Raw genomic sequence first — 24824 nt, 5'->3', positions numbered from 1 at the left:
GAGCCCCGAGGCAGCGCTGCTCCTGTGTCCAAAACACATGAAGCTTCACTTTTAATTCAAACAAATTAATGCGACAATTGTTACATTTCATCAATGAGACGAGCATTTATCTCCTAAAAAGAATGTAACTATGCGGCGGTAAACCTTTAAAACCCTGCGGGTAAGTTAATTAGCGTCCGTCTTTTCTACCGGGACGAGGTCGGGAGGTTGGCCGGCTGACCAGCTCTCTGGACGGGGTGGTGTCTCTGTGACGAGCCGCTGATCTGCTCCACAGGTGGAGCTTCACTTCTCCCAAAAACATCGGAGCAAACGTCTAAACAGCCTCATGTGGATAAACCGACCGCACATTGGGGATCTAAACAGCTACTTTCTCGCATGAAAACATGATCAAACTTAACAAAATGACGTAATAACAGCGCTACAGTGAGAAATAAAACAGCTGCCGGTTGCCGCAAGATGCATTCTGGGAAACTTGCCATAGCCCTCGGTCCGTAGTGTGCCCCTGAAAAATCTCCGTTTCGAGGGCGAGATAGCCAGACCACTTCCCCCTAACCCTCGTCTGAACCAGAATTGGGACACCCCTACCACTTCACGTGAACGCGCTAAACGAAGTGTTAGGGCCAAGGGCTCTAGGGCTAAGGGGAGAATCGGAATTGGGCCTTACTCTCTCCTTCTACCTGCCTCTGTGTGTGTGTGTGTGTGTGTGTGTGTGTGTGTGTGTGTGTGTGTGTGTGTGTGTGTGTGTGTGTGTGTGTGTGTGTGTGTGCGTGCAGCTGTGGTCGTGGATGGAGGAGCTACAGAAGCAGCTCTTGGACGACGTGTGCTGCGACTCGGTGGACTCGGTCCAGACTCTGATCCAACAGTTTCAGCAGCAGCAGACGGCCACGCTGGAGGCAACGCTCAACGTGATTAAAGAGGGAGAGGAATTAATGCAGCAGCTCAGGTAATAATAACATTCATCTCATTATTATTCAGTGATGATCAATAATGATATTAATATTCACAATGTTATTAAAGCGGGAGGAGGATTTATAGAGTAGCTCAGGTTATCAATTTCACACTTTAAACATCATTAAAAAGTCACATTAATAGTATGTCTGTATGAATTTTATACAGACACTCAGGTTCCATTATGAATGATAATTATCATCCTGGCACATAGATAAGATAAGGCAGGTTTTTTCTTTTGGGAAATTGTTTCATTCTTCTTTTTCTGTCTGTGTCTTTCTATATTAATATTGTGAGGGAGGATAGTGTGAATACTGGGTAGTTAATATATGATCCTCGTTCTCTTATAGATGGTACAATGGAATTAAAAATGTAAAAAACTAGTATGTTTTGTCTGTATTTTGTCATCAAAATGTCTTCAATCTGTCTCTGTGTCCTCAGAGATGCAGCCATGTCCACCAATAAGACGCCACACTGCAGCTCCATTGCACATATCCAGGGGGTGCTGCAGCAGCTGGACGAGGCCCAGGGACAGATGGAGGAGCTGTTCCACGAACGCAAAATCAAGCTGGACATCTTCCTCCAGCTACGCATCTTTGAGCAGTACACAATAGAGGTGAGTGAGGGGTCAGTGTGAACAAGGACTTAACAGTAGATATACAGAGTTACACTGCTGATTTTTTTAAAGGAGACATATTATGCAACCTTTTCCACAAATTAAAATAGTTCCCAGGTGTCTTAAAGACGTGTCTGTGACATGCTTCGGTCAAAATACCCCAAGGATCAAACGTCACAGCTCTTTTCATCCTCTCAAAATAACCCGGCTGGTTTCAGTGTCTGTCCCTTTAAATGCAAATGAACCACTGCTTGCCCCGCCCCTTCTACTGCTACAGGTATGGGTGGTAGAATGCAAATTCGAAAACGAATGACATTATTGTCAGACAACTGAGGGAACAGCTCGTAAAATCACGTGGATTTCAATCTAGGGAGCCTGAAAATTACAGATTTTTTTGTCAATTCTCACATTTTGGGGGCCAGAAAGGAAGACAAACACACAAATATATGTTAAAGAGCCTTCAAGAAGTGATATTGCCATGATATGTCCCCTTTAAAGCAGAGAAGAGATCTGACCTTGAAAGAAGGTCGACTCACAGAGGCAGACTGATGGATGCTTTACCTCACATTGCTTCACATCTTCTTATTACTATGTACAGTATATACAGTAGCACAGCTGCACTTAAACACACCAAAGACAACAGCTGAAGGTAACGACCTGACGTCAGCCCGTTAAACGCTCAGAATACAAACTAAGACAGTGTCGTTTAAAAAACAGTAAAGTTTAGTTTTGTGTGGTTTCACAGCCTGAAGAGAGAAAAGAAGGTTTTTCCACAGCGTCGTCTGATCCCTTCTCTCTCGTCTTCCTTCAGGTGACGGCAGAGTTGGACGCCTGGAACGAAGACCTGTCTCGTCAGTTGAGCGACGCCGGTCGTTCGGGTGGCGGTGGCGGCGGCGGCGGCGGTGGCGGCGGCAGCAGCAGCTCCAGCGGCGGCAGCAGCAGCTCTTCGTCCGGCGGCGCGGAGGACATCGGCCTGGCAGAGCAGCGGCTGAAACGACACGCGGAGAGGAAGGCGGCCATGAACAACATGACCTACGAAGTGATGCAGCAGGGTCAAGACCTGCACCAGTACATCATGGAGGTGCAGGCGTCAGGTACGACACACACACACACACACACACACACTGTTACTCATCAGAAAACACAATGAGATATAATGATGATAAATGCTGATATAATGAATTTATAACCCATGACTAGTTTTATTTTTGATGTATTGATGTTTTTTTTGTTTTTTGTATTTTTTGTTTTTGTTTTGGTGTTTCTGTGTTTTCTTTTGTTTTTTAATTTTTTTTCTTAAAGGGACAACGAGGAGTTTTGGAAAAGTGAAGTGTTTTCTCACTACATTTATGAGCCTCCGCACCGTAAAATTCTTTTGACCGGCGCAAGACAGACTCATGTTTTCATTCATCAAGAATTAAAGTTCAATCAAAGGTTCAAAGAGGTTCACATACCGTCGTAGTTCCCACCATAAATGGCGATTCAGCTACGTTATTCTCATGACTCGTTGCGAAACTGAAAGTAAAGAAACGCTGGTCGGCTCGCCCAGCATTTCCACCACCACTAATAATAACAAAATAACGATAAAGACAGAATGATATATTTATCGAAAATGGGCCCATTAACAAGTGTGGGTAGTGGAGATTCATCCACATTAACCTGAGACTTTTTTATAACCGATTAGAAACTCCTCGTTGTCCCTTTAAAGTATAGGTAACCCATTAATTTACAGGACACTAATTATGTGATAATGTCAAGAAATAGCTGAGAAATAACGGTCAATTTCATAGTAATGCCAAGAAATAACAAGTAATTGAAGAAACTTTATTTGTACTGTATAGTACCTTTCGCAGGTAAAAACCACAAAGTGCTTCACAATGTTAAAACAATGGCAACAAGGCAGAGCAAAACAAAACAAGACAAAAACACACAAGAAAAGCAGAGATACAAAGGCACATGGAATTGGGCAACATAAAACCCACAAATTAACCAAACGCCTGTTTAAATAAGAGAGTCTTTAAGTTCTTTTTAAACGTATCAACACAGTCCAAACAGCGTAATGAAGAAGGTAAAGCATTGCGTCATAATGTCAAGAAATAGCCTAGATATAACTGAGTGAAATGTCGAGAAATAAAGCCAAGAAATAACGATTGATTGCGTAGAAATACTGTAGTCCCGAAATATCGGTCAAAGCATGAAAAGCATGTGTAATCTTTTGCCTTTATGAAAAACATGACATTGAAAATATGAAAATGAGCGTTATTTCTTGGCTATTTCTTGACATTATCTCATAATTAGCGGCCTGTAAACTAAATGGTTGCCAAAGATAAATCCAAATTTAGATTTTCTGATTAATTTTTACATATGCTGACTGTAGTTTGTCTACTAAGAACCACTTGTAAAATGAATTGTCCTACTGGGTGTTGAAATGCTACTGATGTAAAAGTGGAACAAAAGTGGAAATAGAATAAACAATGAGAAAGAGGAGGAAGAGAGACGCAGGAGATTTAGCAGAAACACAACGATGGAGGCAGAGAAAACACACACTACCATGTGGTTTCATACTGTAGCTGCTGGAAAAATGATTTCCCAGCATTCCTGTGTGTTTTGTCTTTTGGCCTGGTGTTCACACCTGGCATCATTACGTGGCTAAAATGCTTCCTAAGAGCCGTGCACGCCAAAACTCGCCAGAAAGTAGTCCATACAGTATGTAGCGACTCCAGTTGTTGCCCCTGGTTCCCTCTGAATGTGTCTGAGCCGGCACACATCTGGATTTCCACTCTGGCAGCGGCACCATGAGCCGTGATCCCAAAGCCTGTTGTCTGGAACAGAAAGAGAATTAGGTTAAAAAATGGTCACAGCACAATCCTCTTACTGTGTGTATATTTGTGTTGAGGTCTCTGCCTCAGTCACTGTGCCCCCTGGTGTGATAAATCTCTCTCAGCCCGCACACACACACACACACACACAAACATACACACTGACTCTCTATCAAGTAGCGCCAGTTACTGGAGCAGTAAGGCATCGTTAGGTCACTGATCACTGACTGAGAAGAAGAGACACACATTTGTCTTTTATTTTAAAAGCTTCAATTAATCCAATATCTGCAGCTCAAACACAAGAATCAGCTGCAGATCAAAAGCAGAGATCACAAGATACAATAATCAATACTGAATGACGACACCAGAAAACAAAGAGGCCTCTATTCAGGAGACAAGATAAACGTCCTTTTTTTTTTTTTTTAAAGAATCACAAATCCTGCCTTTTAATTAGAGTCAGCCCCACCAGTATTTAACACAACGCTGCTCCATTAGAGATCATGAGTCGATTTATATATGCAACTAGATTTAAATCAGTGCATATTTAGTCTTGCTCGCCAGACCCTCCTCCAGAGAAGAAGTGCATATTTAAACAGGATAAATAAACAAGATAAATATATATAGATAAATACGAATGTTTAGATGTTAAAAATACAAAACAAATGTTAAAGAGACCCCGAGGAGTTTGTATTTGAGTCTCATATTAATGTGGATGAATCTACATTACCAACACTTGTTAATGGGTCCATTTTTGATAAATATATCGTTTTGTCTTTATAGTTATTTTGATATTATTATTAGTGGTTGGCTCGCTTTTGTCCGTCTTGCGCCGGTCCAAGAATTTCACCGTGCGCGCGGAGGCTCATGGGAAATGTAAAAGTGTAAAATAAAAACACTTCGCTTTCCAAAACTCCTCGTTGTCCCTTTAAGTGTTTCAACTTCAGCATCAGTGCATATTTAAACAGGATAAATAAACAAGATGAATACATATAGATAAGTATGAATGTTTAGATGTTAAAAATACAAAACAAATGTTAAAAAGAGAAAGACACACACATAAACACCTTAACTAATCTGATCGATGAAAGTACAAAACTAGTCATGGCTCTCTTGGTTTTAAAAATAAGGGATCGGTATCTTGTTGTAGATGCTGAGAAGTGTTTCTTGTGCCAGTCTGATTATTTTACTGCTCATTGTTATGATTTTGTTTAGTGGGTTGCTTGTGATGGATGTTGGACAATGAACCAAACCAGGCTGATACTGTATGTTGAAGGTGACGACTGATTCAATGAAACATTTGTGTTAATGTGTGTGTTTTCATCACCAGGGATCGAACTGACCGGGGAGAAGGACATGGACTTGGCCTCTCAGGTGCAGGAGCTGCTGGAGTTCCTCCACGAGAAGCAGCAGGAGGTGGAGCTCAACGCGCAGCACACGCACACACGGCTGGAGCAGACTCTGCAGCTACGCCACCTACAGGCCGAGGTCAAACAGGTAAAACTCCTGCTCTTACTCCACCTTTCATTAGATTTTCAGAGACGTTTGATGTGATGCATGTATTTTTTATGAAACTGGACTCTGGTTACAATGCAAAAACTCAAACTCTTACCTAGAACATTTGTCTTATTTCTAGTCGAAACAAATCTCATTAAACTTAAAATAAGACTCATCACATTAAAAGCAGCTTGTTTTTAGACACTTTTTACTTCTTTCAAGCAGATTTTCACTTGAAATAAGTAGAAAAATCTGATAGTGGAGCAAGTTTTTCTTTCTTATTACAAGCACAAAAACTATTTCTACTTACTTCAAGTGAAAATTTGTTTGAAACAAGTGAAAATTATCTAAAAACAAGATCATTTTTAAGGTGATGAGTCTTATTTTAGGTGGAAAGAGATTAGTATTGAGTTGAAAATAGACATTTTGACAAGAAATAAGACAAATATTCTTGGAAAGATTTTGGGTTTTTGCAGTGTATGAAACACGTCTGGACAACAGAGTCACTTTAAAGTAGCATTTATCTACAAAATATCCTGAGCGTTATCCTGATCCTGACCCAGAGAGGACGATGAGAAAACTACATCCTAAAAAGGAAATAATATGGAGCTTTTAATGGAGCAAGGTGGACTCGCCTTTTATTATTAGAAACAAAAAGAAATTCTATTTGGAAAGACTCCTCCATGTTGGAGAAGAGACAAGAATAACACCCAGCGCTTCCTGCACAGTGGAGTGAAAATGTTTTGTGTTTTTTTTTGTGGAGAAACTAGTGCAGATGTGAACGTGAACGTGCTGCGTGTTGAGACAGGAAGCTGCTGCTGCTGCAGATGGATACGACTGAATAATTTATGAAGTTATGGCAACATGCTAATAACACACACACACACACACACTCAAACTGCTACATCCTCGCCCATATTGTCTTCCTCAGTCCACTCTTTCTCTGCCCCTCTGCTGCTAACCAATTAATACTTAGCTTCAGGCACAATTCACAGGAATGCAGAAATGAGTTCTTAAAATAATTGTGGTTACGATGTCGGTCAAGTGTGAAGTGGGATATTGTAAAATGCAAATAAACCTGCAGCGACACAATGATGACAAATTCTCTGCGACTTACTTGACAATAAATCAGCATCAGCTCTCTGCCTGCCTGGAGACTTGGCTGTTAACTCACAATAAATCATAACAACTTGTCCTGTTTAGTTTGTCACAGATGAAAGTAAATCTTGCTTTGATAGCAAGACACACACTTAGACCTGACAGATTAAAACAAAGCGTGTGTGTGTTATATTATTAGTATTGTCTCTATTTTCTTCTTCCTGTAGTTAAACAGGTGGTTTGATAAGATCATTACTGGTCCTTTATTTTTTATTATACTTACAATAAAAGTCAGTAATGGGTGTTGTCTTCCAGTTGTGAATGTCTGCACTAAGCAAAACCTGCAGAAAGCTGAGAACAGTGAAGCAGTGTAATGATTAATAGAAAAACAAAACAAACATGCTATCCAATAGTGACTAATGGAAGCAGCTGTAAATGGCCTTTCGTCGGGCAAATGCTGTAGTTTGCTGTTTAAAAAAATGAATTAAAGGTTCAGAAGGAACATTTACACCTGATGTGAAACAAGAACTGTTAAATTCTCACAAAAGCTTTGATACTGTTTGATTTGTGTTAATCACCAGAGGCCCTGCGATACGATATGATCACGATACTTGTGTCTCGAAATAATATTATTGCAGTATTAAAGAGGATCTAAGCAGGATTTGTCCCGTGGCTATGCTACATTTTTACCTTAATTAAACAGCTCCAGAGTAATTGTGGTAGTTAACTACATGACTTGTGACTTGTTACAAGTGAGAACGGAGGCTCTCTGTCTTCACCTGGCGTCTCACGGCTGAAAACCAACCTGGCAACATCAGTGTAGTTACTCGGTCGCCGCCCCGGTGTCCCAGCTCTCGTCTCTGTGGCACCGCGACACAAACGCACTCCGTAACCCGTAATCTTTTGTTAATGACAGATAAGACTACACAAATATACATGTGGTAACATCATCCATGTTATATAACGTTATCCGTCGCTCCGTGTGTTGATTTTCCGCCGGTTTCGTTGTAAACAAATGCACATGGAGAAGAGAAGGGTTAGCAACACAATGTTGTAAAATGCTGCAATATATTGTGATTTATTACCTATTTTTCAACTGCAAAACAAGTTTTTCCAAATGAAAACTTTGTGAACATCTGTTTTTTCTAATAAATAAAACTTCTTAGTCTGTTCGGATCGATACAAGACTTTGCATCCGTATCATTCATGCTCTCGGTATCAGTGTGTTTCTCTTGGACTCTTCCTGACACAGTTTTCTGTGTGTGTGTGTGTGTGTGTGTGTCTCTTCCTCTCTGTGTCCAGGTGTTGGGCTGGATCCGTAACGGTGAGTCCATGTTGAATGCCAGCATGGTGAACGCCAGCTCCCTGTCTGAGGCCGAGCAGCTGCAGAGGGAACATGAACAGTTCCAGATGGCCATCGAGGTACACACACACGCACACACACACACGAACACACACTCACCCCGACACACACACACACTCACTCTCACACACATCCTAATTACTGCTGCTAAAACCAGGCTTACTGTACTTTAATAATAATTATTTCAGTATGCATCGGTTTGAATAGGAGCAGATGGGGGCGCACACTGATACTCACACACACACACACACACACACACACACACACACACGTTTTCTTTGTCATCTGTGTATGAACCAGGCTTCAGTAATTATTTTATTATGCACTGACTTTGAAGAGTAACAGATGCTAACACACACACGCACATTCAAATGCTATCTTTTCTTGTATGTGTGTTTGAGTTACTCTGTGCAAACCTTTAAATAGCTGACTCCAGAAGTGTGTATGTGTGTGTATGTGTGTGTGTGTGTGTGTATGTGTGCACTAAAAGGAGGTAAAAGCCCCTTGGTCAGCATTGTACTACACACACACACACATACACACAAACACACACACATGCACGAACACATTGTTTGGCTCAGACCCAACATGTGTGTCCTGGCCTGGTTTCTGCTCCTGTGGAACCGTGATTTGCGTATGTGTGTGAGTGTGTGTGTGTGTGTGTGTGTGTGTGTGTGTGTCTCCTTAACATGATGTAAGTCATGCATCCTCCATCAGACTGATGTAATGCTGCCTTGGCTAATACTTAAAACACACACACACACACAGTCACACAAAGCACAATGAAAGCATTGTCTGGCCCGGCGCTAACGACGATGAAATGATGATGTATCTTCATAAAAAGAAATAAATAAACTCACACGGCGGCTTCTGACACTCTGACTCAGTTATTCTACCGTTAACAACAACACCACAGATGAATCACAGCGTCTGCTCTCTGGACTGATGCCAAATGTGTCTGTTGTATGTTCATGTAACCATCCATCAGTTAGACCTGCCTGTCTTTAAGGGCGACGGGGGCGGAGCCAAAATCCTGCACCAGCGTACTACACTAACTAAAGATGTAGATGCAGAAAGTTTCCTATAGAAAAACATATTAGCTACTTGATTCATAGCACAAATACAAAGTAATTCAATTAGATATTAGTAATGATAGATAGATAGATAGATAGATAGATAGATAGATAGATAGATAGATAGATAGATAGATAGATAGATAGATAGATAGATAGATAGATAGATAGATAGATAGATAGATAATAGTACAAACATAATTGGTGTCCCCACACAAAACACTTTGCCCCCTTGCTTTATTAGTTTATTATCATGTTTAGGCACAAACAAATATAAAACAAAGACGTATATCAATTGAAGGAAAATATGTAACACGCTTAATAGATTAAAAAACGTATTGAAAAAAAATAATATTAATAAATATAAAACTGAATTATGAGCAACAGTATGCTCGTAAACTGTCTTCTGTATGTATAACATACACGTTTTGTTCTTAATAAATTTCTAAAATGAGCTGACTGAAACTGTTAATGTAAGAAGGGAAGGCAAAATAAGCTGAAGCAGTCAAGGTACATTTGTTTTGTTTAGGATTTATACTTTAAGGAACAAAATAAATGAATTATTGTTTGTTTTTTATTTAGGTTTAAATCATATGTGTAAATAATGTTTTTTATTGATGTGTGTACTTGATTCTACAAGACTGAAATAAACTCACTAAACTAAAAAAAAACCAACTAATTATTATTAGTGTTTGAAACTCTCCACAGGGAATCTCTTAAAGCTGAGTTGAACTAACAAGTCAGTGAGTTTTAATTGGTAACAGTCCCCTCCTCTTTTCCCTCCAGTCTCTCTTCCATGCCAACTCTCTCCAGAAGACTCATCAGAGCGCTCTGCAGGTGCAGCAGAAAGCCGAGGTAAAGCCATGATGTTATATATCGTAGCACACGTGAGACAGAGTTTGAAAAAGTAAGACTCACTCCTCCACAAAGCTGCTCTTATCCAACATGCTTCATCTCTACATCTCTAGCTCCATCATGACCCTCTCTTTCTCTCTCTGTTGTCTCTGTGTTGTCTCTTCTTCTCCAGATGATGCTGCAGGCCGGTCACTACGACCCCGAGGCGATCCGAGGCTGTGCTGAGAAAGTGGCCGTTCACTGGCAGCAGCTGATGCTGAAGATGGAGGACCGGCTGAAGCTCGTAAACGCCTCTGTGGCCTTTTACAAGACGTCTGAACAGGTGCATTAACCCACGTTTCCCCATTTCCTGGGGTTGGGATGTCACAGTTATAGATTTTCTTGGTACGATTATTGTCACGGTATTACGATAATCACAATTATTATGCATTAATTATTATTATTATGAATGTGTAAGTCAAAATGTTACTAATTATATACACAAAATATTTAAGTATCAATGAATATATTATCAATCCCCCAAGGGAAATGTCTGAAATATTAAAGTCATTAATTGTCATCTCTACCTACCTATCTACGTTTAGTTTAATCGTTTTTTAACATTTAAAGTCCTACCAATTCATTGTTACATTAGGTAACTTAGGTAATTTAACCCAGTTACAGTGCATTTACGTTTACTTTGGCGCACAAAGCCGGTGGTTATCCTTCAGGTAGTGATACATAATCAACGTGTTTCCTGCTTTAGCTGCTAGGGAATAAAAAAAGGGAATAAAAGTCTTTCTCCACCAAATTTTGTCTCTGTCCTGCAACTCGCACAGAACGAAAACTAAGTTGTGGTTGTTGTGTAACTTTGTTTTCGTTCGTGCGAGTTGCGATGATCTGCCGATACGATTCTGACATAATCTTTTTTTGGAAAGTGACAGTATTGAAGAATGTTTACGATTCATTTATTAATTGTGGTGTTTAATACCACGATTAACTGTGAAAATGTGTCTGTGTGTGTGTGTGTGTGTGTGTGTGTCCAGGTGTGCAGTGTGTTAGAGAGCCTGGAGCAGGAGTATCGAAGGGATGAAGACTGGTGTGGCAGTCACGACAAACTGGGAACATCTGCCGACTGTGAACACCTTCTACCTCTGATCAGTAAACATCTGGAGCAGAAGGAAGCCTTCCTCAAGGTGAAGTGAAACAGCACAATTCAATAAAGACTCAAGGCGAGCAGAGTGTAGAAACACACCACACCTCAGTCTGTGTCATACACAACTTCATTAAGGTTTGTGTAAATGTTTTATATGAGATACGATGTCAAAGATGAGACGATAAAGTTGGACAGAAGATTAGTTCCATCATCTGCCTGAATTACTGTTCAGCCAATAAACACTCAGCGTCTCTGCCAACAATTGAGTTTCATTTGCTTTAATAAAATTTGCAAATGACCTTGATTGGGTGAAGGATCCATATTGACTGAATGTTAATAAGGTAACAATTTAATATGGAGATCAGTTCAGTCCTTTGGATGAAGTCGCTTCACTTGGTCTGAGTCCAAGGACGAAGGAGAAGCTGTTTGTGGTTTGAACAAACTGGACATAAACAAAACAAAGTGTAAACCAGTGATTCACAGCAAGTTGTCCTGTATGTTCACTACCAGTCAAAAGTTTGGACACACCTTCTCATTCAATGGCCTTTCTGTATTTTTTATTAATTTATACATTGTAGATTCATACTTAAAGGACAATTCCAGGCAAATTCAACCTGGGGCTCTAGTTTCCTAATATTTTAGGTCTAAAAGAATGAACCTGAAGATTTTCTTTTTAACGTCTCCTGTTCTGCAGTAGTTCTGTCTGTCCCCGCATCACCACAGCAGCATGTAATGGGAGCGGACGGATCTTAGGCTGTTTAGGCTGTTTACATCCCACAAAACTGCAATTTTTGTGCAACACAGAGGGGTTTGTTTACTTCAAGAAAGCGACATGTTTGTAAACGGAGCTGTAATACAAAGTCTCGCCAGAGTCAAGTTGTTGCTTAGTATGTTTACAGGTAGACACTGCTATGAAGACGTTGTGGCTTTGTGTTGATATTCCTTTGTTGATAAAACAAACGGGAGCAATTAAAAAGAAAATCTTCAGATTCATTCTTTAAGACCAAAAATATTAGGAAACTCCTTTATTTCCTGTCTTACATTACTGGACAAACTGGATTAATCAGTTTGTCCAGTAATGTAAGACAGGGAACAAAGGAGCAGCATTAAGTTCAGGAAGTAGTAGAGCTGCGCATAGAGTCCATACATATGGATTTATATAGTAAAAAAAAAGTGTTGTCTGTCACCTGACCTAAACCCAACGGAGATGGTCTGGGATGAGTTGGAGTGTTCAGCTCCTCTGGGAAACTCCTTCAAGACTGTTGGAAAACTGTTCCAGGTGACCACCTCATGAAGCTGATGACAGAACAAAAAAGCAAAAGGAGGCTACTTCGAAAAATGTATATAAAAAAATCATTCTTCTTTGTTTAACACGTTTTTGTTCACTACATAACTCCATATGTGATCCTTTATAGTTTTGATGTCTTTAGTTTGAATCTACAATGTAGAAAGGAATAAAAATAAAGAAAAAAACATACTACCTTGTGTACTGGTGGCATCGTATCAAGTTGTATTAGTGGAGTAGTTTGTTCCACACTAAAGTTTGAATGAGCGCGTTAACACCAACGTAGGGAAAACCAAACCAAAATGTGGAAATCACATGGAAGTGGCTCTGAACAGGCTGAACATGTTAAATTCAGCGATAGTAAATCGTGGGGCATCCTGACGTCAGTGGGTAACCGGTGTTATAGCAGTGTGTGTTTATTCAGAGGGTGTGAGAGTGTCTGTCAGAGTGTTTAATTTGCCATATTCCTAAATGTGTTTTTTCTACAGGCGTGCACGTTGGCTCGCAGGAACGCTGAGGTGTTTCTGAAGTACATTCACAGGAACAACGTGAGCATACCCGGGGCCGCCAGCCACGCCAGAGGGCCCGAACAGCAGGTCAAAGGTCAGATACCACTATGACTGGAGCTACTGATGCTACTGAAACACTGAAGTGACAAGAAGAACAACTTAAACACACTGTTTAGTGATGTTTAGTCCATATCTTAATGTAATTATGACACAGAATGAAGGACATAATGACCCCAATTATATGAAAGCTCTAATATTTATGTACAGCTCATTTTAACTGACCTTAAAAGGACTGACGGAGAACAAAGAAGAGTCCTTAATGAGCTGGAGCTTCTCAGAATCAGAGTTTATTCATTATAATGTTGTGTTTTTTTTTATTATTATTTGCAGCCATTCTGAACGAGCTCCTGCAGAGAGAGAACAGAGTCCTGCACTTCTGGACGTTAAAAAAACGGCGGCTGGACCAGTGTCAGCAGTACCTGGTGTTTGAACGCAGTGCCAAACAGGTGTGTGTGTCTCTATGTGTGTAACAGTAAGAGTGTGTGTTTTTGTGTGTGAATTAGTGAGAAAAAAAAGAAAAGAAAGAGTGTTGGCTGGATTTTAGCTTTGGGGAAATATGCAGCACTAAAGGGACATCTGGTTTATTTTATCAGGGAGTGGGTTTATATGGCTAAATGCAACACAGGGGTTGAGGAATTGAAGATAAACTTAACATGGTGTGTGTATGTGTGTGTGTATGTGTGTGTGTTTGTGTGTGCAGGCACTTGACTGGATTCAGGAGACAGGTGAGGTTTACCTGGCCACACACACGTCACCTGGCGAAAGCAGCGAGGAAACTCAGGAGCTCCTCAATGACTACCATCATTTCAGACTCACTGCCAAGGTACACTGTGTGTGTCTGTGTGTACATGTGTGTGTGTAGCTCCACTGCTCTCCAGGTGTCAAATCAAAAGGGAAACTTTTGACTTCTCATTCATTCCACAGCTGTAACATGGAGCGTCACTCTTCATTTTTTAATACGTGCACTATAATTCATACTCAGAGTGATTTAGAACAAGTGTGACGGCTTGTTTCTAATCAGAGCGACTGCCAGAGTCTGTGATGTTATTTCAGCAGGTGAATCTGAGTTTTAAATAGGAGCTGACAGTCGGTAATTGATGCTCAACGCTCCCAGAACATTTCGTTAGTCGGGCAGATGCTCAGACACTGAAGTAAATGCAAAACAGAAAAGTCAAAGAGCCAAACAAATATGTATTTTCTTTGAGTATAAAGACTTCAGAGTGCAAACAGGAAGTGAGGATTAAGAGTGAAAGTCATAAAATTGAGAGAAAACAGATAAAACAATTAGATAAGAAGGTGTGAGCTCCAACTCGTTGTGTGTGTGTGAACGTCCCACAGCAAACCAAGGAGAAGGTGAAGCTGCTGATCCAGCTGGCTGACAACCTGGTGGAGAAAGGCCACGCCCACGTGTCGGAGCTGAAGAAATGGGTGAGCACGGTGGACCGCCGGTACCGCGACTTCTCCCTGCGCATGGCCAAGTACCAGGAGAGTCTGGAGAGGAGTCTGGGCGTCAGCTCCGAGGTGAACACACACACACACACACACACACACACACACAACTTGCAGATAAAGACAGATAAGATCTTTTTATTGAGATTTTTTCAACAAAATGACATGTAGTTGTATCAAACAGTCTGAAAAAAAGGCGTAGATGTATAACAGTATGTCAACAAATCCTCTGAACCCAGCCCCACCCACTTCAGGCCAGAACCAGACTGGGACAAACGTAACATAATCCCTATAGTCATAGCAGTAGGTTCGTTACCTTTAATTGTCGGTGCAAGCTGTTTCTAGAACGGCGGAGCAGAGCCGTGAGCTGCTCAGAGCTACGCTACGGAGGCTCATTATGGGATTTCTTGGTTTCCCTCATCAAACTCATCAAATACACAATCCAACAACTCCACAACGCTCTGGTGGACAAGTTGTGAGCTGCACATTCACCACGCTATGAGATAATAACACAACGTTACCACACAGAGTTGTTTTAGAGGGAAATACAGAGACTGCTTGTGCAAAAACTGCCCCCGCCGGGAATGTGCATCAGCTGTTTTGCATGAATTTACCTCTAAAACAACTCTGTGTGGTAACGTTGTGTTATTATCTCATAGCGTGGTGAATGTGCAGCTCACAACTTGTCCACCAGAGCGTTGTGGAGTTGTTGGATTGTGCATTTGATGAGTTTGTCAGGGGGGGAGCCAAAAATAGCTGAGATACAGTAGGGGGAGTAATCTGGCCATAAGTGCCACATACTATGGTATCAAAAATACTTTGCCGAAAGTCTGTCAATTTAGTGCACGAGCGAAATTCTCACAATTTTATTTCAAATTATAAAGAAAAATCTTGTTTGTGTGTCTCTGTGAAGGACAACAAAGACCTGGAGTTGGACATTATCCCTGCCAGCCTGACGGACGACCCTGAGGTCAAACTGCGTGACCCCAACCACGAGGTCAACGAGGAGAAGAGGAAGTCTGCCAGGAAGAAAGAGTGAGTACAGGGACGAAGAGGAGGAGAAGAGAGTTCAGGATTTACACATGAAGTTTGTAAAACACCAAACCCACAGATGCATCATGACTCAAACCTTTTTTATTATAAAGCTGCAGTGACTGAACTTACTCAACCAAACTCATTCCTACACACTCCCAAGACACCGTCTCCTCAATCTGTCCCAATAATGGCGATCATCTGCGTCCCATAGCGTTCCCCTAGCTCCAGATTCTACGACTTCAAAGACGCTTAATTGTGATAATAGCTGAGTTTACAGCGTCTTAATCTCCTCTGCAGCCTTTGTCTTGTCATGAATTGTTTGTTAGGGCTGAAAGTCTTGGAGAAACATCAGTGGGCTTGTGTGCAATCATGGAACACTCTGATCCAAAATTGTACCAATTATATAATTCGTGCCATCTGATCCGTCCTTTGCAGCGCCCCCCCCCCCCGGTAATCTAAACTATTTCCTTGTCTCAGGTTCATCATGGCGGAGCTACTGCAGACGGAGAAGACCTACGTCAGAGATCTGCATGAGTGTCTGGAGGTAAAAAAAAAAAAAACAGGCTTCTGCTTGTGTGATTTAGTTTGACACAAATACTTTCCTGTCTTCCTCACGCTCTGTCTTCCTCTCCACCTGTCTGTCTGTCTGTCTGTCTGTCTGTCTGTCTGTCTGTCTGTCTGTCTGTCTGTCTGTCTGTCTGTCTGTCTCTCCACCTGTCTGTCTGTCAGACCTACCTGTGGGAGATGACCAGCGGCGTGGAGGAGATTCCTCCAGGCATCGCCAACAAGGAGCACATCATCTTTGGCAACATGCAGGAGATCTACGACTTCCACAACAAGTGAGAAACGTACAACCAAATAAGGACGCCCCATTTGGTTTACGTCAAACTTGACCAAATAATTCAATTTTAGACCAAAGAACATTATTCCAGAGGTCCAGCTCTTTGTCTGTGCTCTCTCTGGCAAACTTCAGTCTGGCCTTCATGTTTCTCTTAAAGAGCAAATGTTTCCTCGTTGCACCCCTCCCATGCAGGTTACACTTGAGCCTGTGATGACATTTTTGTGTTTTGGAGACTTCTTTTACCATGTTTTGCGGTCTGCTCTCAGTGTAAACTTCAGAATCAGAGTTGGATTTATTGGCTAAGTATGTTGCATACATACAGTACAAGGAATTTGACTCCGGTTTGCATACAGTAGCTCTCTGATGTTCACATAAAAGACGTACAACAACAACAACAACAACTGAACAATAAGTTAAGAATAGTAAGAATGAGAATAATACTAAGAAATAGTTAAATAAAATAAGATAAATAAGCAAAGTGGCCAGATTGTACTGTACAGTCTAGGGCTGTCCCAATTAATCGACGTAATCTTCTTCAAAAAACTGAGTAACAGTGTAGAGATCATGTGATACACCTGTGTGTGATGTTAGCCATTTTACGTGGGAGTAAATGTGGGCGTGTCCTAAATTATTCCTCAACAAAAATTGCTTTTTTTTTTTTTTTTTTAGAATTACATTTTACAGAAAAAATTTAATCCCTTTTAATTATATTACTCGTATCTCCCAGTATTGTTAAAATGTATTAAATATCCATATGTCCAGATAAAACATACAGGCTTCCATAGGGTGTCCCATGACTGTATATAGACAGAGATCAGCCTGTCTTTGCTTAAACTGATCCATGGTCTGTTTGGACAAATTCTCTGCTTCAACTTTTTGTCAAATAAGTTTTATAGGAACACTGTTTGACAGAGGAATTCAGCCTGTTTCTGAAATCAGATGATTTCCCCTGGTGCCGATCCACATGGCACAGCAACAACCTGGGAATATTACGTTCTCTGTTTTTAAGCTCCAGTAGCATGTAAGGCAAATGATAAGTTGAAGAATAAGGCAGACTTGCCAAGATCATTGCACATCAATCTTGCACATTTGTCAGGAACTTTTCAACAGTAGAAATGCTTTTAAGTGTTTTTCTGTGGGAACTCTCACCGCTTAGATAAACCCCAGGGGGACCTTCCTGAGGGTTTTTTCCTTTTTTCTATTGTAGCTACAGGGGAACTGAAGTAGTGTCTTTGAGGTTTTTCTTCAGAGACAGTTCATGAACTCCAAAGGTTTCCCCCGAGGAGCTCCTTTTGTGTCTGATCTCCTTGTGGTACCTGTACCGGTAAATCTGAGCCGGTTGCTCTGGGGAACGCTCCTCTGCTGCATTAGATCTTAAAGGCTTCTCCAACCCACAGGACTTCTGGATCAACTTTATCTGGGTTTCAAGAAAATGTTCATCAGACATGCTCCAGACATGTTGTCAGAGAGAAACCCATGAGTTTTATTTTTCTGTCTCCCTGCTAAACTTTGACAGACAGACAGACGGATCACAGAATACAGTTCATTATATTTAGTTATTATTCTGTGGAGATGAGCAGGAAGGAGGAGGAGAACGCAGCGACTGACAACATAGAGAAAAATAATTTCAAAAAAGCAGCACAGGAAAGAACAACTTGTCTGAATTTCCCCTTTGCAGCTTAATAAAATAAAGTAATTCTTATCTTTGAACTTGGGGAAGAGACGGCTGAGGCTGGGTTCACTCCAACGCCAGACCAAATAATTAATAAGCTTGAGAACAACTGAAGAAGGATTATAGAGACAGGAAAACAATTAAAACATTTTGCCACTTTTGTGTTTACTTCCGCCTGAATAATGCAGATTATTACACGGCTCTGTTGAATGCTGCACTCTGATTGGTCAAGCGCTGCATTCTACAGTCTGTTGTTAAGTAGTACAACACACCGTTGCTAGGGGAGCCGCTCTGATCCGCCCTGACAATATATCAGGCTACGCTTAAGAATAATTTTTAAAAAGATGGAGTATTTTCGTGAGATTAATTTTTAAAAATGTAAAGTCGTATTTTGAATATACCAACCAATTTGCCCCTACTGAATCATTGTGGGCAAACATTTACCTGATGTATTAATTTATAAACAGATAAAAGGCGTAGGCTATTTGATGCAATTTATAAATCGATAAAAGTCGTATTTTGATTAACATTTTGTCTCTAATTATTTATTTCACTAGGCCTTGTACTAAGCGGGATAATGTAGTGACAACACGACCGGCTCACTCAACATTATCCCTTACGTAATGAATGAATGAATGAATGAATGAATGATTGTTTTGTTTCATATGAATGACATACAGAAGAAAAGGATAGGTAAGAAGCCAAGCCTCATGAGGAACCTCAACCTACCCCTTGCAACTGTTACATTTACAATCACTCATGGTGTTAGGGACAAGATCATTAGGCTACTTTGCATATATTACAGAGACAAATTTGAAACATAATTAAGTAAGCAAACATAATTAAGTAAGCAGAACAGACAGTAAAATATGTTGCTCTTGCAGAATTCATACATCACAGTTAATGAGAAATGAGGAATAGTTTACTATAGCTTATTAAAGCAATTTCATAAACAAAGAAAAACAATGAAAAGCGAGAAATTATTAATAACTTAGATTCACCAATGAATATAATAACTTAGAATGCAGTAGTTTAAGTTTGCATGGAAACATTCGCCTTCAACCAGAACCAAAACAGGAACCGTGTTTGTCTGAAAGCGCTCATTGTGGTTTCTTCTCCTCTGCAGTATTTTCCTGAAGGAGCTGGTGAACTACGAGCAGCTGCCGGAGGATGTCGGCCACTGCTTCGTCACCTGGGTGAGAGTCGGCCTTTTTTTATTCCAGATAAAAACCTTTGACCTCTGATTTCAACCATACGACCTCTGCTGTGTTTGGATGACGTTGTGATGCTCCCTGACTCTCCCTCCTCTCTGTTCCTCCAGGCCGATAAGTTCCACATTTACGTAGATTACTGCAAGAACAAACCAGACTCCAGTCAGCTCATACTGGAGCACGCTGGCACCTTCTTTGACGTGAGTAAACCCTGCAGTATCCAGTCACACATCGCGTCATCACATAAACCGGCACTAAACAAAATCAAAACAAAACCTTTTTATCTCATCTCAAACTGAAAAACAGCTCATTCCAAATAAAAACATCTCGTGTAGCCACTCATCTTCCTGCTCATTTGTCCTGCACATGTTTCAAGAAAATAAACAGATGCCCTCTCTGATTACTGAGCAGCAGCGTGTTATGATCAAAGTGTTGCCTCAGTCCAAAATACACTGTTAAAACCAACAGCAACAAAACGGGGAATTTGTTGTTATGGGTTCTGACTGTGGAGCATAAAAACAGGGCTGGAGTCTGTTGTTTATATAGTATGAAGCGCTCCTGAAGGCGCTTTGTTGAGCAGATCGCTTAGACTTGGAGGAGGAGAAGGGGCGTGGACGGCTGCTGCTTTCTAATTTCCCCCTTTTTGCAGCTGGAGAGAGAGTGGCGACTGTGTAGTTCCCCCGTCCTGTCAGCAGACGGTGCTGTTGGATCAGTGAGAAGTTGCCTTTTGACTCAGGAACACTTATGCTAGTTTGAATTTATTTGTATTTTGTCTCAACTCGGTGTCTGTGAACAGGACATCCAGCAGAGACGTGGACTGGCTAACTCCATCTCCTCCTACCTCATCAAACCAGTCCAGAGGATCACCAAGTACCAACTACTGCTTAAGGTACAGTACACACACACACACACACACACACACACACACACACACACACATTTGTACTTTTTTTTTTGCCTTTGCACACTGTTATGTCATCTAATCACGTTAAATATGGTTGTGGTCCTGCAGGAGTTACTGTCCTGCTGTGAGGAGGGCAAAGGGGAGATTAAAGACGGTTTGGAGGTGATGCTCGGTGTTCCTAAGAGAGCTAATGATGCCATGCATCTCGCCATGTTGGAGGGTAAGAGCTCATGGTTTTTTTTGTTTTTTGTTTTCCCAACAAGTGTGTTTATTAATTATCAGAGAAAATGATCACACTACAACAAATAATACAGCTGCAAAACAGAACTATTATTTTAGTATATGTGTTATTTGATCTTTTGCACAAATTAATTTACAGTCAGGCATCAATCACAATCAATCGACCTTCAATAATACATTCCTTAGTTCAAACTACAATAGTTTAGTAGTTTAATTAAGTTATATATATATATATATATATATATATATATCACAGTCCAAAACATAAAGCCTCTGGTGGTCCAAAAGTTATCTTAGTTATCCCGAAGAGAAAAGCACTTTAAATAAAACAAAGCAAAACAAAAACAGACAGACATATGTGCTAAATACATAGCAATACCCGTTTGTTGATGGTTGACGTACAGGGGGAACATGAACAAGATGGGATATCTAAAAAGTGAGATTTTCCAGTGCAAGAGAGTCTGATAGTCCTGCTTGGTTTGGTAGTGGATTTCCAAGATTAGGCTATGGTATGTTTAGCCTGTAACATGCAAAAAGGAATCATACTGTAGATTTGTTTGCCTTGCTAATGTTATAATTTACAGGAAAAATACCAAAGATACACAGTTTGGCGCTCACAAATAGTTTTATTCCTGTGTCATGTTTACTCCTGCTCTTATTATAGAGTTTCTATTCTTTGTCTGGAGATCGACATTTTCTAACTGATCCACTGTTTTAAACCTTTTAGTTACTTTACTATCAACCTTTTTTCAACACACACCACATGTTTGTTCTATTCCCATGCTGCCACCTAATGACTAAATATGTATCCAGAGTTTGGACGACTTATTTGATATTATCTTCTTCTCCTCCTCCTCCTCCTCCTGCTGCTGCTGCTCAGGCTTTGAGGAGAACCTGGAGGTGCAGGGTGAGCTCATCCTCCAGGACAGCTTCCAGGTCTGGGATCCTCGCTCTCTGATCAGGAAGGGGAGGGACCGACACCTCTTCCTGTTTGAGTTCTCCCTGGTCTTCAGCAAGGAGATCAAAGACTCGGCTGGCAGAACGAAGTACCAGTACAAGAACAAACTACTGGTGGGTGTGTGTCTGTGTGTCTGTGTGTGTGTGTGTGTGTGTGTGTGTGTGTGTCTGTGTGTGTGTGCAGGCTGCAGCTACAGATGGTTCACTGTCACTGACTCACATCTCTGTCTCATTCCTCGCTGTGCTGCAGACATCAGAGTTGGGGGTGACCGAGCACATTGAGGGTGACCCGTGTAAATTTGCTCTGTGGGCAGGAAGAACTCCGTCCTCTGATAATAAAACTGTGCTAAAAGTAAGTGAAAACAACACGTAAATGAGCTGCGTTTGTCTCCTGTTCTGTGTTTAAATGTTTACATAATGTTTGTTTTTGAATAAATGAATGAATGAATTTATTTATTTCGGTATATATCAAGCTTATATAACCGAAAGGGTGTAGGTTGAAGCCAAAGCTTATATACCCCGACCCCTTTTACCTTAAAAAAATATACTCATTAATACAAAAGGATCAGATCACAGACATTTGAAACTAATTAGTACACTTACATTTCTGAAGAATAGTGCACAGCGCATAACCCAAAATAGTACAAAATCATTAAACTTAATTTTCCATACTGTAACGAGAAATTATGTTGTTCTTATAAAGTCTTTTAAAGCCGACTAGAGTACAGCATAATTTAAAGCAGATATCATCGGCACGGCCGTTTCGGCTAATGCTGTGTTCAAGGCAGGCTTTTGAAACCATAAGTTACAGCTTCAAGTCACAACTACGACTTGGTAGCGTTCCAGGTAACCCGTAGCTCGTGTTTTTACCGTCCTGTTGTCTGTGAAAGTTCCCTATAACGGCCACTCGTAACTTCCGACCCGTGAACTCGTACCAGATCGAACTGGTATGACTTCACAGGAAGGAAAAACACAAAGTACGAATTTCCTTGAACGCACCATGAGTTAGCAGCCCCCGCCCTTGTCAGGCATCAATTGGTCCTCGTGCTACGTCACCACATTCACGCGCATCCCTTGGCTGCACACACAGCCCTTCATGCCGTTCTCTCCCCTCATTGGATAACACTTGTATCCCACAAGGAAAATTTTCTCCTCGGGTTACAGCAGAGCAGAGTGACGGAGAGACTCGTGTTTAGGCTGAAATACTTCATGTAAGTGATTGCTGACGGAAAATAGGACTATTTAGGACTTATATTAACAAAAACATTCCACTGATATCTGCTTTAATATTGTGAGGACAATTATTCCAGATGTTAACCCCTCTAACAGAAATTTTTTACAGTAGTTTGAGTCTTTGGTTTCTCAAATAATAGTGGTCTTCTCAGGTTAGAACTGGAATCCTTCATTTTAAACGTTTATTTTTTGCTTTGTACATGGTTTGTATTGTAATGTAATCAACTAAGTCCCTGAATTTCAAAATGTTCAAGCGACTAAATAGTGGGTTGGTTTGGCTCACGGAAAGGTTTATTACTGATGATTCTTATAGCCTTTTTTTTTTTTTACAATAAAAAAATAGAATTTGTATTTATAAACCAGATTACAGTATTACGTCTCCGATAATTATAATGTTGTTTGTCTTCCAGGCGTCCAGTATGGAGGCCAAACAGGAGTGGATTAAAAACATCAGGGAGGTGATCCAAGAGAGGATGACTCACCTAAAGGGAGCTCTGAAGGAGCCTCTTCATCTGCCTAAAACACCAGCACTGACCAAACCCAGGAATAACACGAAGAGGTAAACAAGGACACACACACACACACACACAGAGGGAAAGGAGACAGAAGAGTAGTCACCGTGGGCTGAAAGATGTTTTCTCAGTAGTAGAAATATCTCAGCTGGGGTTTCACACATCACTGAGGATAGAAACATGATTCATGATGAGAGCGACATCTTTAAACGTTGAACCGTCTTTATTCAGCCCAGAAAAACAACTGAGCTTCAGATTTATCTCCATGATTAACACATTTAGAAAATAAACTATATAATTGATCTCAATTAAGAAACAGTCGTTGAGACCACAGCTGAGAAAAACGATTTGAAAAAAACATCTACCTCCTTTTTGTTTACTGTTCTAATATATTTATCTTATTTTAGTGCTAAACTATGGAAATCTGAACCCACTCTGTCTTTCTCTACCCAAACACTGTTTTCTGTTTAAATATCCTCCTCCTGTTTGCACCTGTTCTGCAGAGGTGCAGGATTTTCCACTCCAACCAACCAACTCTCATTTGACTGAGTGAGTCCTGGTATTTAAAGGGATAGTTCAACATTTTGGCAATAATCCTTATAGTTTTAGCAGTAGGTTCGTTACCTTTAATTGTCGGTGCAAGCTATTTCTAGAACGGCGGAGCAGAGCCGTGAGCTGCTCAGAGCTACGCTACGGAGGCTCATTATGGGATTTCTTGGTTTCCCTCATCAAACTCATCAAATACACAATCCAACAACTCCACAACGCTCTGGTGGACAAGTTGTGAGCTGCACATTCACCACGCTATGAGATAATAACACAACGTTACCACACAGAGTTGTTTTAGAGGGAAATTCATGCAAAACCGCTGATGCGCGTTCCCATCAGGCGCAGTTTTTCATCAAGCAGTCTCTGTATTTCCCTCTAAAACAACTCTGTGTGGTAACGTTGTGTTATTATCTCATAGCGTGGTGAATGTGCAGCTCACAACTTGTCCACCAGAGCGTTGTGGAGTTGTTGGATTGTGTATTTGATGAGTTTGAGGTGGGGGAAACCAAGAAATCCCATAATGAGCCTCCGTAACGTAGCTTTGAGCAGCTCGCGGCTCTGCTCCGTCGTTCTAAAAATAGCTTGCACCGACAATTAAAGGTAACGAACCTACTGCTATGGCAATGGGCCAATTTGCTAAAATGTTGAACTATCCCTTTAAGCAGTCGTTCCTCAGATGCTTGTGCAGTAATAAGCCGGTTTAGGACTTGACTTGACCCCCATCAGTTTGTACCAGAAGTAGAAGTGTCATCACTGTAAACACTGACCATGCGGGCAGGAACTTTCTCACCGTGGTAAAAAAAAGTGTCACCGTACGAGTCAAACAACAATGTTGTGTGTAACGGTCGATGTTGTGTGTAACGGTCGACGTTGTGTGTAACGGTCGATGTTGTCGTGACTACTATCACCACCTTTAACTTCTTTAGTGACTTGAATTAAGGTGTTTGCTCTGATTCTGTGTGTGTG

At 40.8% G+C, this 24824-nt stretch overlaps 1 protein-coding gene across 1 annotated transcript in view; it reads left to right on the top strand.

Moving 5' to 3' along the window:
• Positions 1-24824, top strand: part of kalrna (kalirin RhoGEF kinase a) — a 205466-nt gene that overhangs the window by 96356 nt on the left and 84286 nt on the right. The window contains exons 16-37 of the mRNA XM_085766061.1: positions 774-943; positions 1390-1564; positions 2376-2658; positions 5711-5877; positions 8278-8397; positions 10198-10266; positions 10439-10588; positions 11292-11441; positions 13175-13289; positions 13586-13701; positions 13956-14078; positions 14594-14776; positions 15618-15739; positions 16217-16283; positions 16469-16578; positions 19379-19448; positions 19574-19663; positions 20260-20352; positions 20476-20587; positions 21488-21678; positions 21815-21916; positions 23208-23356. Coding sequence (XP_085622187.1) covers positions 774-943; positions 1390-1564; positions 2376-2658; positions 5711-5877; positions 8278-8397; positions 10198-10266; positions 10439-10588; positions 11292-11441; positions 13175-13289; positions 13586-13701; positions 13956-14078; positions 14594-14776; positions 15618-15739; positions 16217-16283; positions 16469-16578; positions 19379-19448; positions 19574-19663; positions 20260-20352; positions 20476-20587; positions 21488-21678; positions 21815-21916; positions 23208-23356 — 2927 coding nt within the window. The remainder of the gene's footprint in view (positions 1-773; positions 944-1389; positions 1565-2375; positions 2659-5710; positions 5878-8277; positions 8398-10197; positions 10267-10438; positions 10589-11291; positions 11442-13174; positions 13290-13585; positions 13702-13955; positions 14079-14593; positions 14777-15617; positions 15740-16216; positions 16284-16468; positions 16579-19378; positions 19449-19573; positions 19664-20259; positions 20353-20475; positions 20588-21487; positions 21679-21814; positions 21917-23207; positions 23357-24824) is intronic.

The sequence above is a fragment of the Trachurus japonicus genome, chromosome 21, assembly GCF_045865225.1.
Source record: "Trachurus japonicus isolate A0001 chromosome 21, Traja_1.0".
NCBI lineage: Eukaryota > Metazoa > Chordata > Actinopteri > Carangiformes > Carangidae > Trachurus > Trachurus japonicus.
Note: the sequence above shows the minus strand (reverse complement) of the source record. Positions and strands in the feature narration are given on the sequence as shown.